The following is a 16,885-nucleotide window of genomic DNA, read 5'->3' on the forward strand; positions in this document are numbered from 1 at the left end:
TTTCCAGTTTTTAGATTCCAAACATCAAGGTTCGGAAAGGATCCAAATTCGTTTTGTACTAATCACAAGTTTCCTTTAACAATTGAATTTGACTTTTTGGGCCCTAAAAGCCCAATTGATCCGATGCTTGTTAGTTCGACTAGAAAAGGATTAAACTTTGAATAGAATTAAGAGCCCACATCCAATTGACCCATTAGGTACTTTAATTGAATGCCACTGCTCCAACACTACACGTACCTGACTGGCTTGGTATTCGACCGTTAGGTCTATTTTTTTTTCAAATAAATCTGATAAAAGTTTACAAATTGTTAAGAACATGAGAAATTAGAAGTAGAAGACTGCTGGCTTGAGAGAAGCCGGCCTCTCTCGGAAAACATGGCCTAATTTTTCTTCTTCTTTTTTCTTATTTTGGGTGTTTTCAGTGGTGAAGCTACTTGAGGGCGAGGAATGATGGTCGCCCCTCTCCTCTCCGGAAATCAAGCCCAGAAGCGGTAGTTCCGTCCTTCCGGTCTCGTCGGAAGTGATGAAATTTCATGTGGTTTTCTGGCCTTTTGGGTTTCCTTGCTCTATCGCAACACATGTTGATCGTGAGCTCTCTTTTTTTTTTCCAAAAAAAAAAAACCTAGGCCAAAGAAAGGAGGAATGAAGATTTGCATTTTTCAGCTTCTGAAAATGGAGAGGTTCTGACAAAGAAGAAGAGAAAGGAAGAAGAGAGTCTCTCTCTCCCATCCCACCCCATGTGCCCCTTCAGAATTACAATTTGTTTTTCTTTTTTAACTATTGGCCAATCAATTTGCGCCACCTAACTTACTATTACTAATTTATATTGGAGTTTGTTTTGTTTTTTAATTATTATCAATTAATTTGGCCACTCTTCCAGTATTTTTTAAACCACTTGTTTGACATTGTTATTTAACTTAAAATTCACTATAAATTTATACAAGCTTCAAAAAAAAATTTGTAAAGTAACGAACTCGTAATTATTTGGTTTTTTTTTTCTTGTCTTACCATCAAATTCAACAAAGTAATAAAGAAAATTTGTCAATATTTTTATATTATATGTTTTATAATCAATGTTTTTCGGATATTATATGGTACATAATAAATAGACAATTATTTATACGGTATATAATAAATTTATTCAAATTTGCCTAGGTCCTCGCCTAAGTGTAAAGTCATGTTCACTGTCCGACAAGAGCTTAGCATCTTTTAAAACTTTGCTAATTGTATAGTTAAGTAATAGGACGATACAACAAGAAATGGTGCTAAATCATCCTCCAAATAATATTGTTGTTCAAACCCTCCATCGACTATTTTGAGTAGTCCAAATCCTCTTTTGAACATTTCGGTTAGTGAAAATTCTCCTATGAATATTATGGGTAGTTCAAATACTATTCTTGCAAATCCTGGATTTAGACCTCGAATGAATGTTTTTTCGGGACCCTAAACTTTTTAAATTTCGTCCCTCCCCTCGAGAATTTATGGCTTCGCCCTTTATTTTTTTAAGGGCTCAGAATGTCAAAAAGACTCTCTTAAAAAATAGGACTTTTTATGTACTTTCTGACACCTCATTGCTTAACTTCAATCCAGTGCTAATATTATAAAATATTTTGCCAAAATATGAGTTGGCAGAAAGTTCATGAAGAATCTCACTTTTAAGAGGATCCGCTTAGCATTTCTCTAGCAATATTTGACCCTTTCTCTTCAGTTATGAATCTTTTTGGCAGCATCAATGCATCCAAAAACTTGCAACAAAAGAAAGAAAGATGGAATTAGCTAGTTTCTGCTTAACTTATGGATCATGGCTAATCCCTAATTAATTAATTATTTATTTATTTTTCTAGGGTTTTGAATGGAACCCAGCCCAAGTTTTATATTCTTGTTTTAGCAAGAGTTTTGTCACCGAGTTGAATTTCAGTGTCCATATGGAAGATGGAGTTTTAAGTACGAATTGGACTATTGACCTAGCACAAATTTTGATCAAGCAACCGGCTTCATATGTCATGTGCAAAACGTTACAATTTTGTTAAATGCTGAATTTTGTATTATATCTTAATAATGTAATACGTCCATCTGTTCGTTTTATTGATATATCTATACTATATGTTAAAAATAGTTTTTGTATTTTGGGTTTCTATTCATTCGTCGTAGATTCGAAATTCTCTTTAACTATTGTAATAAAGCATTAATTATATATCCAAAGATAAGTATTCTACCACTAAAACGTTAGTTATAAAGACGTTTGCCATTGACACTAATACTTCCCATTAATCATGATTAAGATTAAAAAAAAAGGACAATTGGTGACAAGCCATTGTTATCTATCCATTCCGGAAGTCGGAAGACTCACAGAGACATTTCAATCTCCTCATTGATTAAGAATTTAAGATACCATAAACTTGGACCAATAAATAAAAAGTGGAAAGACAACCACCTCACATTCACCAATTCTCACCCTATGTTTATATATGCTTGTATCGCTTTCTCACCAAGAACCAACCACACTATCGACTTAATTACAATTTACATCACTAATTGGGTATATTCTCCTCAATCATTATTATCTCAATACACCAACTAAAATTTTTCACTTACCACGATCGCTTTTTACAGAGTAATGTTACACATATCACATTTTTCTTACGACATATGTATCAACTTTCTAATAAAGAGAGGGTCCACTAACACATGTGAATTTTATCTCTAATAGAGAGGCGGTACAAATGTAGTATGAAAAATGTGAGCTCAAATCTTTTGCACCCATATTGTGTGTGGTCACTCTTTGATCTCTATCATTGATTGACACATGTTAATAAACTTAATTTCTTAACGTTGTTGTTATAAACTTAACACGTGTCAATAAGCCACACAAAATAGATTCAAAAGATTTGATTTCGAAAATGTGATAAGGGTAGCATTTTTGCTTTTCACAACAAATTAGTCATAACTAGATATCAAACTTATTACAAATTTATATTAGTTTTTTCATCAACATGACTCGAACTTGAATTTTTCTTCAACTAAATCCATGTAAATACTACTAAACGAAATGCTAGTTGGTCATGATTTGTAATACGTAAATCTATTCTTGTTCGGTTGGCTACAATTCATTCAATTAATGAGAAATTTTGAACAATCGTCGATTATACTTATATGAGTTTATCACAATCATCACATAATAAAATCATAAATATATACAACTGGCGACACGATAAGATTCACTTTAAACAGCTAAGAAATCATCAAATGTAGTCAGTAGTGTGAGATGGAATTAAAACAAATGGCATATATACAGCACAAGGATCTGTGCATGTGGACGCTTTTGCAGAGGATGATTTGAGAATGTTAGCGCGAGGCGCCGAAACTCGTGCATTTTGCCTTAGTGGGCCAGTTGTACGGGAACATACTATTCGCACCGGCAGCACCCGGTAAATCAGACACATATTCCGAATTTGTTTTTTTTTTTAAAGATTACAATTATTTTCTTTTTAGGGAAACTAAAAATAATATTCGAATATTCAAAATAATATAAGAACGTTCCCATCATCTCGTTAAATTGAACGTTAAGGATATTCATATATATATTTTTTAATAAAATGTTGGGTTGAATATTCAAAGAAATTTGCTTACTTAGTTGCCGTAAATCAATTTGGTCATTCCATTATGATGATGTTAGTTATTATGTTAGTGTGTTCACAAGACACACGAGGAATCAAATTGATTTTGCACTAACTAATTTAAGAACGACATTGATTGATTTTGAAATTGAAGAACCAAAATGAAAAGTTTAGTTAATTCCATAAATAATAGATTTTTGGTATGTAAAAAAGACTATCATTTTTTTTATCAATGGTCAGTATAATGAAAAGATTGGTGGTGACTAAATAAGGGCAGTAAGATTATTTCCCCTCTTATTCTCATCTCAGATTCTTTCCCATCTCATTCTTATCTCCTTCCCACCCACCCCTCCTCTCATAGTTTATTTTTGTTTTTCTCTTTCTATAAAAACTCAATACAAGATGTTGACGTAACTTAATAATAATGGTTTAATTAGGAAGAGAGAAAAGGGGATAAGGATTAGGAGGGGAGAGAATCCTCCTCTTAAATAAGGGGCTTGTATTTAATTTAGATTTTAAAGGTGTTATAAACTCAGGGAGTTTAATAGAGCTTCGTGGATTCTATGTGAATTTTAATTCAAATAATTAGAAATCTTAGGGAGGGAGGGTTGATTTTTTAAAGCCTAAAAGACACTATAAAATCCCTCTGAATCATTCATTTTTTAAAATACTTTAAAATTCGGAAGAAATACACCCAGATCTCAATGAAGTTTTTAATTTTTTTTACTGAATATGCATACGCTTCTATATATTCACTCAGATTTGTATTAATCTTTTAAAATCTTTTAATTTCCTATTAAATAAAACTCCCTAAATTTGAATAGATTTGAGAAAAACAATAAAATTAGAAATCCAACCGGTTGAGGCAGTCACCTGTCACCCTCCTTAACATGCGCGTAAAGCCAAAAATTTCGAGAAACGGAAGTGGTTGTAGCATTACACAGTGCGTGACGAAGAACAAAACTTCCTCTCCTCTCTTCGTCTTCACACTCTCAAAACCTCCATTTCTGCTCTCTCTCTCTCTATTTTCTCTCTCCTCCTTGATCATGTAAAAGAATTCACCAAATCCCAGAAGAAAATCGACTTTGATTTCATCGCTTTTGCATACAAACTTACAGTTGCAGACTCTCATGGCGGCCCTGTCTGTGTTCTCTCTGTTCGCTCTGTTTTCACTCACCCACATTGCTCTTCTCCCGACTCTCTGTTTCGCCGCAGACCCCTTCGTCTTCTACGACTTCCGCGTCTCTTACATCACCGCCTCTCCGCTCGGCGTTCCTCAGCGGGTACGATCTTTTCATTTGGTGTTTACTCTGTTTTTTTTTCTTACGGCTGAATGATTGATAAAACGCCTTTTTAATTTAAATTTTGACCATGGTTCTATTGAAAATATTATTTTATACATTTTTCTTCATGGGTTTGTGTATTTTTGTGATTTATCAAGTAAATCTGCGGTTTTTTGCTGTATGTGGGTTTATATCGGTGACGAGGGTTTTAGTGACAGCGAGGTTGATTAAGAAGAGTATTTATAGATCATTTTGATGCCGGTTTTCGGGGTTTCAGCCATACTTGCTTGATTTTGCAGTGCATTCATGGATTATTTCTGGTCCTGATAACGGGGGTTTTAGTGGCGGTGAGGTGGATTGGAATTCATGGGTTATTTGTGTCCTGATACTGAAATTTTATTGTTCTAAAACTCTTATGTGCAAGGGTTTTACCACCCCTTACGCATATATTTTTCGTTTATGTTTGGATGATTAGTGTAGATTTTAGGCCATGTGTTGTATCTTACAACTTACAGTGTTTGGAGTTTGAGCAATTTTTGAAGTATATCAGAATTTGACTTGCAATACCTGTTTTAATTGGAAATTTGAATGCAGGTTATAGCGGTTAATGGGCAGTTTCCAGGTCCTGCTATCAATGCTACTACAAACAACAATGTTGTTGTTAATGTACATAATGAATTGGACGAGAATCTCCTAATTACTTGGTAAGGCTTTTGTACAAATTTCATTGTATTTAATGAATGGGACGTTTTTGAGATGTTTGTGGCGAATTCTTTGACAGGTCCGGGATTCAAATGCGGCGGAATTCATGGCAGGATGGTGTTCTTGGCACAAATTGTCCAATCCCTCCTTCGTGGAATTGGACTTATCAGTTTCAAGTTAAGGACCAGATCGGGAGCTTCTTCTACTTTCCATCTCTTAATTTGCAGAGAGCATCTGGAGGTTTTGGCTCCTTTCATATTAATAATAGGCCGATAATTGAAATTCCTTTCAATCAGCCTGCTGGTGATATCTTCGTTACTATCGGTGACTGGTATACACAAAACCATACGGTCAGTATTTGTTGTTGTGTAAGTATTTTCATGTGAACAACGTAGTTTAAAGTACATGACTAACCTCCTCCCTATTCCTTTCCTCTGATTTTAGGCACTGAGAACTGCTCTTGATGCTGGAAAAGATCTCGGGATGCCGGATGGAGTTCTTATCAATGGGAAGGGGCCTTATCAATACAACAATACCCTAGTACCTGATGGAATTCAGTATGAAACCATCAATGTTGATCCAGGTATATATTTTAAAGGCTTTTGCAATCATTTCCATCCTACTTCCCGACACCCTCCTTTTTAATATTCACTTTGTTTTCACAGGTTATATTGTTCTCTGACCATGAATATATAAACTTTGTAATTGGTCCCTTTAAGTTTAGCTTCGTTTTGTTTCAAATCATTATTGTTTGTTATCAACATTTGTTGATAATTCCATTCTACTATCATGCTTCTATGCACTACCTGTCTATCTTTGAAAAATTGAAGTGTTTTTTCCCTTATAAAGATCACTAATGTCGATATAGAATTTCCTAGTTTTCAGAATGGGAGACATGAAATGATGAAACATGTGGTGCGATATTATTACTTCTGTGATATATTTTGTATTCTCTTGGATAATTGTTTCAAATTATTGTATTTGGCAGGAAAGACGTATAGAGTACGTGTGCACAACGTTGGTATTTCAACAAGTTTGAACTTTAGAATCCAGAATCACAATCTGCTTTTAGCTGAAACAGAGGGATGTTATACAATGCAACAAAACTATACCAAGATTGATATTCATGTTGGACAGTCATATTCATTTCTTATTACCATGGATCAGAATGCCAGTAGTGATTACTACATTGTTGCAAGTGCAAGGTTTGTAAATGAATCACTTTGGCAGAGGGTTACGGGTGTTGCTGTCTTACACTACTCCAACTCTAAAGGACCAGCAAGTGGCCCTCTCCCTGACCCTCCCAATGACTTTTATGACAAGTGGTGGTCGGTGAACCAGGCATTGAGTATCAGGTTTGTTTTTGAAGATTTATATTCCTTGAAGATGTTGAATGTTAAAAGTTTGGTTTTAAGGATCAGTTCTCTTATCTTGAATCAACTTGAACAGATGGTTCGGTTCTCGACTTCAAATTACAGAACTATTTAGATCACTGCAATAACAGATGATTCAGTTAGATGCTTCACATTATCCCTTGTTTTCATTCATGCATATATTGGATTCCACTTTGAGTTTTCTCCATTCCTTCCCCTCAACTGTTCAGTTTTAGGTAAAGTCTCAGAGTAGTTGGTTACTAGTTCCTTTGTCTGAAGTCTTTGGCTTTTTTATTGCTAGGCAAAATGGATCTGCAAGTGGCGCTCGCCCTAATCCTCAGGGATCATTTCACTACGGTGAAATTAATGTCACTGATTCATACGTGATAAAGACTGTTCCACCACAGACAATTGGTGGGAAACTGCGTGCTACGCTAAATGGAATCTCGTTTGGCAACCTTACTACACCAATCAGGCTTGCTGATCAGAATAAAGTTAGAGGAGCCTATAAGCTTGATTTCCCCAATAAGCCACTTAATGAAACCCCCCGAACAGACATATCTGTCATCAATGCTACATATAAGGGTTTTATTGAAATCATTTTCCAGAACAATGACACCACAGTGCAGAGTTTCCATTTGGATGGATATTTCTTTTTCTTGGTTGGGTAAGTTCTATTTTCATTTGTATCGTTTCATATCAGCTTCTTTTAAATCAGTAGGTGTTAAGAGAAAGTAATTTGATGTGTGCAGGATGGGTTATGGCGATTGGACTGAAAACAGCAGAAATGGATATAATAGGTGGGACGCGGTTACTCGATGCACTGCACAGGTTTGTATTTTTATCAGAACATCTGCTTTTCAGCAGGCTATGCCCATTCTTAAAAATCTAGAGAAGGAACTAAACGTAAACTCTAGAAAAAAGTTGTATTATGGTCCATGTAGCAAATATTTTGGTTATACATTCGAGTCAAATGCAAATGTCTAGATGTTTGCGAGGTTCGCTTTAGCGAGTGATTTCTGAAATGAATGCCTCCAGTCTGTTCATGCATGCATGCATGTTATGCGGATGACTCTGGAGTTTATATGCTTGTTTTCTGTCTTGCATTAAGTGTTTCTGTTTTGTGATTGTGTAGGTTCTCCCTGGGGCATGGACAGCGGTGTTTGTCTCGCTTGACAATCCCGGAGCGTGGAATCTTAGAACTCAAAACCTTGATAGATGGTATCTTGGCCAAGAGACATATCTGAGAATCATAAATCCAGAGGAGAAGGGTGAAACAGAGTTTGGTGTGCCCGATAATGTTCTGTATTGCGGTGCTCTAGCCAGCAGACAGAAGTATGCTTAACAATTCTCATTCTCTCCATCTCCCTCTCTTCCTCTAGATGATAACTTTCATTCTAATATTCTTTCTTTGGCATCTTCAGGGAACAGAAGCGCTCTTCTGCAACATCAATTCCCGGTGGAAATTGGAGGCTGTTCATCTCTCTGCTAGCCGCGTTCTTCGCTTTGGTCTGTACTTTTCGATGATGAGCTCATTAATGGCGACGGTTGATTCCGAGCAGTGGCGGCTTTTTTCGTGCTGAATGGTTGGAGGGTCGAAATACATGTCATGGGTGGTACATTTTGGGTTTTGGGTGGTTTTAGTGACAGACATTTGCTTGTTCCATAGTTTTCTGCGGCGATACTTCCCATACCATAGCTTTGTAATAGGTCATTTCGGATCCAACATTCTTTTGTGCGTCTCTTTTGGAATTATTATGTCGACTCAGATTTGAAGTCTCATGATGTTTAACGCCAACATTCTCAATCAATATTATACCATTTGACTTCGTTTTACTCAAGTTTCCCATGTGTTTTTCTTATGATGATTTGTTTATCCCATGAGTTTGCCCTTTAACAATGTGGGCCTAACCGGCACTTAAGTTCCATGAAGATGTTGGAACGTCTAATTGTGCATGTGTTTTTGTAATCATGATATATCTTCGTCGTCTTATGATTTGTTGGTAAGTTATTGTCTCACCAACTAGCTAATCAAAACACGAACCCCTCCTCGGGCAGGTTCCTTCTTTTGCTTCTTAGCCTACGGGGTATTATCACCCATTTCCAGCTGTTGTTCTCCAGGAGAACTTCTACTCGATAGATTGGAGGATTCAAGTGAGTTCTAATGGGGTGATCCACTCTTCTATTGGTTTAGTGCACTCACTTTGTAATCGTATAAAAAAAATCTTATACCATGTCAAAATTTTGATTAGAAAAGTGCTTTTTGAAAAAGTACTTGAAAGTACTTCTTTGATTCATTTTAATCCGTTAGATCAACTAAATTAGTTTATTACTTTCGTTTCGATCCTAGCAATGAGCTTCATGTGGTTAGGGTGGGGACCGGGTTCTGAAAGGGATTAAATTTATAGGGTTAATTGAAGAACATGATAGGAGTCACATGGATAAGTATGATGTGGATTAATTGTTTGTGGGCGTGCTTATGCACATTACTTATGAGTACACTGGAGATATCATCCTAACTTCTTTCGCAAGCAAGAATTTAATAAATGTATAAAACCCTAATTGCATATAGACAAAATTGGAGCAACAACCTATGAATTTAGCCCCACTTGGAGCTTTGGTCCCTGAATTAGAAATCCGTGAGTATTGGACATTGAACTTGTTATAATGTGGAGTAATGGTTCTTTCGGCTGACTCCATTAGATTCTTGTTCCAAAGGAGTTTAAAGGGGCTTTAATGGATAAAGTTCTAACGGAGTTAGCCAAAAAGACCATTACTCCACATTATAACAAGTTCGACGACCAATACTCACGAATTTCTAGTTTAGGGACCAAAACTCTAATTGAGTTAAAATTCAGGGATCATTGCTCCAATTATCTCTTCTTACATGTATTACCACCTTCTATAATCTCGTTCTATTCATGTCATGTGTATGGGTAAGACTCTCTTCTGCACGGATTACTTCTTGTTTTAACTAACGACACGTTATTCACTTACAATTGGTGGTTAACTTACCCAAGTAAGTCAAAATAGGCCACAACGTAATATCTAACTCACTACAAATTTATATCATCATCCTCACATCTATATGAGTCGATCATGAAATCTCTTCTAATAATCTAATAAAGCAGAAACTGAATGTCGTCAAACCAATTGGCTATATGCTCACTTCACCTTACTTTTCCATCCTAGTATTCCTCATTGACTTAATTAATTTCTCCTCTCTCTCTCTCTCTCTCTCTCTCTCTCTCTCTCTCTCTCTCTCTCTCTCTCTCTCTCTTACATGCCTAATGAGTATGTCGCAGTCGCATCAAAACTTTCATTGCTTGAAAGGGACTTTCAAGCCATGGCTTGGCAACAAGTAAATAATTAAATGGTCTATCCAAATAAATAGGTAGCTTGCATACCATTGCTACAAACTAACACGGAATCTAATCAAGCTCTCCAATCCCCACTATATAGAACTGATCTATATTTAGCAACTGGGTGTAATTTATGCTTTGGTGCAAATTGCCTCCAGCTTATCTTTGCCACACATCCACGATCCCCCATATGTAGGTTAGTAGTTCATGTTCTTTCCTATATATATATATATATATATATATATATTGTTTTTGTGTTTTTGTTTTGAAGAAGTTCCAAGTTTTAAGTATTAAGTTCAGCTTCTTCTACTGTCAATATATCAAGGAAAGCTTGGCAGTCTTTGGGTCTTCGGATCCATAGTCATCTGGGTCGGTTGCACGTTTCATTTTCATGTAGGAGTTAGTGTTTTTCTTTTTCAACTCCTCATGCTAGTAGCTAGCTTAGAACTTGAGCATTTAATTATCAATATTAAAACTGTTTAGACACACAAAACTGACACACTCGTTGACACACTGTCTAATAAAGGTGAGCGCTACTAATGTATGCGAGTCTCACCAGTATTAGAGGGTGTGTTATAAGTTCGTGTGTCCAACTAGCATCACCCTTTAATTATGGTGAGAATAATGAAGAAAATAAAACTTCGCTATTGTATAAGAGACTATGACACACGGCAATGTGTATAATTTGCGTGTTATAATATCTAAGCACACTCTGCCAGCGCTTAAAACCTACCTCTTGTGGTGCCGACTGTATGGATATATATATGTGGTCTTGCTGATTGATTCAATTACATATACTTGCCTTCTACGATTTAAAAAGAATGAAATGTACTATAACTGCATTTGCCAAGCTTAACAGCAAAGCAAATATTCATCATTCACGTAACATATAACTTTATTATTCCGGCCCTCATATCAGATATCATGATATAGATAAGTAATCGGTGCACTCGATCTTCTTTCCACTAATGTTTTGGTGCTAAATTTGTAAGCACAGTAAAAAAAGAAGAAACAACCGTTATTCTAGTGAGGCAGAAACATACTTTATTAATATTTTTTTTGACTTTTTAGTAAAAATGATCCCTGAGATTGGAGAAATTTTTAGTTGTGATTGGAACACAAGTGGTACATCACGTGTTTTAATAGGAGTGGTGGGAAATTTTATTTTTTAAGTTATTAACTTTTTAGCACACATATCTCACCATTTGCATAGTAACACATGGTGTACCACTTTGTGTACTGGTCACACTAAAAAATCTCTCATGAGATTGACATAACTCCTCACTTTGGTCCTTAAGATTGAAAATCGATCAATGTAGTCCTTGAGTTTGTCCACTGTCAATGACTCAATCATTTTGGTCTTTCCGTGAGAAATCTTCGTTAAATTGAGGGTATTTTTGTCCAATCAACCCCTCCACTTGCCTTTCTATTTAACGGACGTTTTCCATGGAAAGAACAAAATGATTTACAGTAGACAAACTTAAGGACCACGCCTATCGATTTTCAATGTCTGGGACCAAAGTAAGGAGTTATGCCAATCTCATGAACCATTTAGCTAAAAAAAACCTTTGTTTCCAACAGAAATTATTGAAAATAAATTTTTATTTTTTTTATACGAGCAATAGAGGAATTCAAACTCAGGGTCTCAGATGCAATGGTGAATATTCTTAACCAACTGAGTTACATGCTCCTAGACTATTGAAAATAATTAATAACAAAGATACATAACTCTAGTATATATAGTAACATTAATTTCATTCGATTGACATACAAAGTGACATTTCTACAATCAATCGACCACTTGGTCGAGTTCATTAACAGCGTACATGGCTGTTAGCTATAGGTAGCACATGATAAAGCCCCATGACATGCCAATTAACAATGCTTCATCAACTTCACTTCTTCCAGCAAACTCAGCTCCACAGTCCGCTTGCCTACTAGATGTAGAAATTTCAAACTGATGACTAATTTGATGGAGTTAACTTACTACTCAAACAAACAGATGTTTAGAGTTTAATTAAGTTACAATGTTGATGCAGTAGTTTTATTATGTACAGAGAAATGTTGAGATCAATATCCTCTCGATTTTCCCTTATGTACTTAAATCCTATGATCGGTATGTATATATACTACTAAATGATTAATATCATATGGTGTCACTTCCTCAATTGACAACTGGTGGTTGTCAATTTGCTTGTCCGAATGTTTGAGTATTAATCCATATTTGTCTGATACATGATATAGACATCTTATTAATAGGGCATGTAATATCATGAGTAGCTATTTCCTTTTGAAGCATCATCCTGGCTGAGCTGTGAAGCTACAAACTTGTCCAGCGCTCGCCAATCAGTCAGCTGATCTACTGCTCGCTGATGATCGTCATTACTACTGTTACCATAGACTACACCATGAAAGTTTTGGTCTTGATCCGACGACTGAAAAGTGCACGTGTGGTTAATGTCGATACTATATGCATGAGGTGCCATGGAGTTGGAGCTGCTTACAGCTGTGGCTGATGATGATTGAACTAGTTTCGGGCTTCCGAGAAGAGGGAGCTGGAAGAAGTGCTCTTGGGGAACCTGGAAGGGCAAGTGATCAAGCTCTTTCTTGCATGGATAATTAGGAAGGTGGTGGTATGGCACCATGTTCATGTTCATAGAGCTCGAGTTGTGCCCTGGTGAGTCCAATTCTGGCATGAAGGAGACTTGGTCATCGTACCAACATGGTGACTCATTTTCACTCATCTTAATTCTCATGCTTGCAATTTTCTTCTTGAACACCCTACATACAACCCATCCTTCTTCCTGCTTCAATTGCACAAGAATAGAGTATGAACACTGACCATTCAAAGTGTGCTCTCTTGTAAAAGTAATACAATACATGATCAGTGAAGATGGTACAAATATGAGCAATTTAAATTCTTGCCTGTGGAGTTCCGTTTTCATCAGTTTCAAGGCGGTATTCATGCATAATCCAATCGGACTTTTGACCATTTGGGGCTCGACCTTTATAAAACACTAAGGTCTTCCGCATGCCAATTAAGTCATGCTTTGAATAAATGGCCTTGTCTCTTCCTGTGGCTTTCCAAAACCCTGCAGCGGTGGCTCTATTTGTTCGAGTTCCAGTAGGATACTTCTTATCTTTATGGCTAAAAAAGTACCATTCGTTTTGTTCTTCTGTCCCTATTCTGCATAGTTCTGTACTTCCAAGTTTATGTTACCGAGATATTAGTAGTTGTCCATTTGAAATGAATTCTTGATTAGATAAACTGAAGTGACACCAATATTTTGATTGTGATAATGTTTATATATACCTTGAAGATCCCATGGCTCAATTTTATAGAGGTCGACATCTTTAATAACATCAAGGTCAATCCTTCTTGAAGTAACCTTCTTCCTGAGGTAGTAATCAACAAGTTCTTCATCCGTCGGATGGAATCGAAAACCAGGGGGAACGTGTGAAAAAGTTTCCATATTGTCCAGCTTTTGGTCTTCGGTCCTGAAAATTATTTGTCATACTGATCATATAGGCATGCATGCATGTAAAGTTTTATCCTGAAACAATATTCAATCAAGTGTAAATTGTGCCAAACACAACCCTAAAGAATCACCTCAATGGAATTTAAGTGTACTTTAGCCCTAATCAAATACATGTGTGCATGCCAAATTGTGATCTCTTGCTTCAAAGTTCAATGTCAAACTCAATCAAAGTATTCACATTACTAAAATCTGTACTTCATTTCACCCAGAGGTCTTTAAGTAACCATAAAAGTTTTAGCATGGAGGAGTCCCTGGCTATTTTCTGCTAATTATCCCCTTTTTCCTTGCATTTAATAAGAGAAGCCTACAAATCTAAGAATTGCATATACAGATTGTAAATTTTTTAAAACTAGATGTTACCCTGTATAGGAATTAAGGTTCGTCTTGTCCTGTCAGTACACGATACATTTGCAACATTTTCTTTGTAAGGAATCAGTGGCGACTTGTTTTGTCTGATTTTTAACAAAAAAAAGAGCTCGATTGGATGAGTGACGACTGGGATCGTTTGATGCTTCTGAAACTTAATTATTGAACTACTGCCTAATTAATTAAAAGTTCATTTGACCTAATGTGGGAAAATATCCATTGTGAAGGTGATAATGAAAAGTGGCAATGCAATCATGAATGTTCAAATATTGGATGAATGAACTCGTGAAAAAAAGGGTTCTTTTTGGGGAGTTCATTGTCAATGCTATATAATTCACGCGAAATATATTTTCTGATGGAGAAAATGATGCTTCAGATCATCCTCGCAATAAAGCATGTGGAGAAATCCTTTTCCTGTATGATGATTATATATACTTTTGATAATAGATCTTGGTGCAGGCAAGAAACATGAAAGAAGTCAAAATAACATAACTGATGACTCCACATAGGTTCTACTTTACTAAAATTGTTGATGGAGTCAGAAGGTCGATGAGAATCTAGATCAAGTAAAAAAGGAAAGCCAGATTTTTGTTTTTTTTTTTGGGATTGGTTGATGAAGAACATGCTTCTACCCTAGCTGCAAACACTCTAACTTCAAGATCCATATAATATTGATAAGCTAATACACAAATTAAGAATTCAACTCAAGAATACTTGAACAAAGAAGTAGAATTTCATGAAGAGAGAGAGGGAAAGGGAGAGAGGGAGAACTTACAGGACAGCAACAAAAGTCTCTAGCTTTGCAGTCCACAGATCTGATCGGTTGTGTGTTAATCTTCCTCACAGCTTCAAACTATTATAGGAGCTCATAGATATCAGGTAAGAAACAAGGACAGCCAAGCAGAACATGTCAGTGATTTATAAGATTTATATCAGTACTGCCCTCGCGAATTGCACACGAACTTGTTTTCTGGTCCCCAAAAACTGTAGTGTCGACTTGTCGGGATTATTTGGATCCCGAGAAAATAAGAAAGACAGGCCAAGAAAATGGAAGAGTTGAGGAATGGAAGAATAGAGACCAAGTAGGGTTAAATAATAACAAAAACCCTTAAAACAAAGATATAGCTTCTGGTTAATGTCTTAGGCCTTCGTTGTCTTGTCTCTCACTGTCGAGAAAAGCTAGATTGCTGGGAAAGATTAGGCCGGGAAAAAAGGGTGGCGCAAAACTGGCTGATCAAACAGGAAGCAAAGCTCTTTCGCTACTGCCACCTCTACCCGCCACTGATAGTGATAGAGACCGAAACCCTAATCAACCCCATATATGTATATATCTATCTATATATATATATATATATACAATATTGTTTGTCTTTATGAGCTAGCTAGGTCACTATGCCAGTGACAAAGATTGTCAGAGAGAGAGAGAGATAGAGAGAGAGAGAGAGAGAGAGAGAGAGAGAGATGAGGAATTAGAGATCAAGAACAAGAAAGATATATGAGAGCTAGGGATATAATGATGACGTATTGCAACAGCCACCAGCCAAAAAGTCACAAACAAATGTGGCATGGTGGCCCTAGCATCTACTCTAACCTATTCTCAGTCCCTACCATTTACTTACACCCCTCGATCATCCTTCTTTTTCAACTCTTAACTCCAATAAATTTACGATCATGATCATGGTGTTGTGCTGCGTCCATGTGAGTCGTGACCCATGGTTTCTTGCAAGTTTCTTTACATTTTTTTCGGGGTTACGACACATGGAATTGGATAACTAGCAATTTGCTCTAGGGTTTTACTGATCTTTCTTATTATTAGGTTTGTTTTCAGTTGTGTTAATTATAACTTCCATAATTAAAGTAGAAATTAAATAGGGCTAAATTTCGCTACAATCATGGATGATTAATTCAAAGTGTTGTTGAAGAAATTATTAATTCGGTTCGGCAGACATGGTTCTGGCTCAAGACCAATGAAAACTAATTAACCATTACGTTTTCACAATAATTCTCCAACATACATTGTACTTAATTATGGTGTTGTTCATCACATATAAATTACAATAAGGATTTGGGTGAGTGATTAATTATTTCTAGAACATGGTTAGCATACGTTTGATGATGTAATGCGTGTTTAGCCTATTTAACATGTATTTTTTAGCTTCAAAAAATTCTACATTGTACTGGTGCATTAAATTAATGGCTAGATTTACATTTGTGAATTTTGTTAACCAAACTGTAGCTAATTATTCAAACGTTAGTGTCTCTTATGCACTGGTATATTGTAGACAAACCTCAAATTAAAAAAAGTTGATGAAACCGACGGTGAAATTAGCACTCCCATACCAAATACTCACAGACTTCCCCTTACAAACCCTAGTCCTATAATAACATATTCTACTGAGATCAGCAGACTTGCTCGTGACCTATACGCTTCCATTGTCATCATCATACGCGGTCTTAAAATATCTACCTATGGTCCTATACGTTCTTCATCAGCTCAGTCGACCGTAACGAAGCTCGAGCCCCGTTCTAACAGCGTCCTCTCCTTCCCTGTTCCATCGAAAAAGGAAGGCCTGCATCGGTGGCAACTTTCTACTTGACTAACGTTGTTCTATATTCTTTCGCATTGACGGTGTTCAGGTGTTG

At 36.2% G+C, this 16,885-nt stretch overlaps 3 protein-coding genes across 4 annotated transcripts in view; 2 read left to right on the forward strand and 1 right to left on the reverse strand.

Moving 5' to 3' along the window:
* Window positions 1-16,885, forward strand: part of LOC139197612 (uncharacterized) — a 97,865-nt gene that overhangs the window by 34,110 nt on the left and 46,870 nt on the right. The gene's annotated exons all lie outside the window — the stretch shown is intronic.
* Window positions 4,533-8,816, forward strand: LOC103439641 (monocopper oxidase-like protein SKS1). Its single transcript, XM_029106085.2, has 9 exons — window positions 4,533-4,900; window positions 5,495-5,604; window positions 5,682-5,952; window positions 6,047-6,185; window positions 6,591-6,957; window positions 7,277-7,642; window positions 7,728-7,806; window positions 8,111-8,310; window positions 8,400-8,816. Exons 1-9 carry the CDS (start codon window positions 4,748-4,750, stop codon window positions 8,500-8,502), a joined length of 1,788 nt encoding a protein of 595 aa, XP_028961918.1. The 5' UTR covers window positions 4,533-4,747; the 3' UTR covers window positions 8,503-8,816.
* LOC103439642 (NAC domain-containing protein 7-like) lies at window positions 12,050-15,698 on the reverse strand. Of its 2 annotated transcripts, XM_070824922.1 has the most exons (5): window positions 15,018-15,491; window positions 13,651-13,835; window positions 13,263-13,534; window positions 12,842-13,141; window positions 12,050-12,772 (listed from the first exon to the last, which is right to left on the reverse strand). In XM_070824922.1, the coding sequence occupies exons 2-5, from the start codon at window positions 13,808-13,810 to the stop codon at window positions 12,608-12,610; spliced, it is 897 nt and encodes a 298-aa protein (XP_070681023.1). In that variant the 5' UTR covers window positions 13,811-13,835; window positions 15,018-15,491; the 3' UTR covers window positions 12,050-12,607. The 2 variants fall into 2 exon arrangements, with proteins under 2 accessions (XP_070681023.1, XP_008376439.1); XM_008378217.4 differs by having other exon boundaries at window positions 12,050-13,141; window positions 15,018-15,698.

This window comes from Malus domestica, chromosome 07 (genome assembly GCF_042453785.1).
Source record: "Malus domestica chromosome 07, GDT2T_hap1".
Lineage (NCBI taxonomy): Eukaryota > Viridiplantae > Streptophyta > Magnoliopsida > Rosales > Rosaceae > Malus > Malus domestica.

Excerpts from the sequence above, each read along its gene's own strand:
- LOC103439641 (XM_029106085.2), top strand. The coding sequence starts at position 4,748 with ATGGCGGCCCTGTCTGTGTTCTCTCTGTTCGCTCTGTTTTCACTCACC. Across the intron at positions 5,953-6,046 it reads GGTATACACAAAACCATACG|GCACTGAGAACTGCTCTTGA; the intron begins GTCAGTATTTGT and ends CTCTGATTTTAG. Across the intron at positions 8,311-8,399 it reads GCTCTAGCCAGCAGACAGAA|GGAACAGAAGCGCTCTTCTG; the intron begins GTATGCTTAACA and ends TGGCATCTTCAG.
- LOC103439642 (XM_008378217.4), bottom strand. The coding sequence starts at position 13,810 with ATGGAAACTTTTTCACACGTTCCCCCTGGTTTTCGATTCCATCCGACG. Across the intron at positions 13,535-13,650 it reads TGAGCCATGGGATCTTCAAG|AACTATGCAGAATAGGGACA; the intron begins GTATATATAAAC and ends TTGGAAGTACAG. Across the intron at positions 13,142-13,262 it reads ATGAAAACGGAACTCCACAG|GAAGAAGGATGGGTTGTATG; the intron begins GCAAGAATTTAA and ends CAATTGAAGCAG.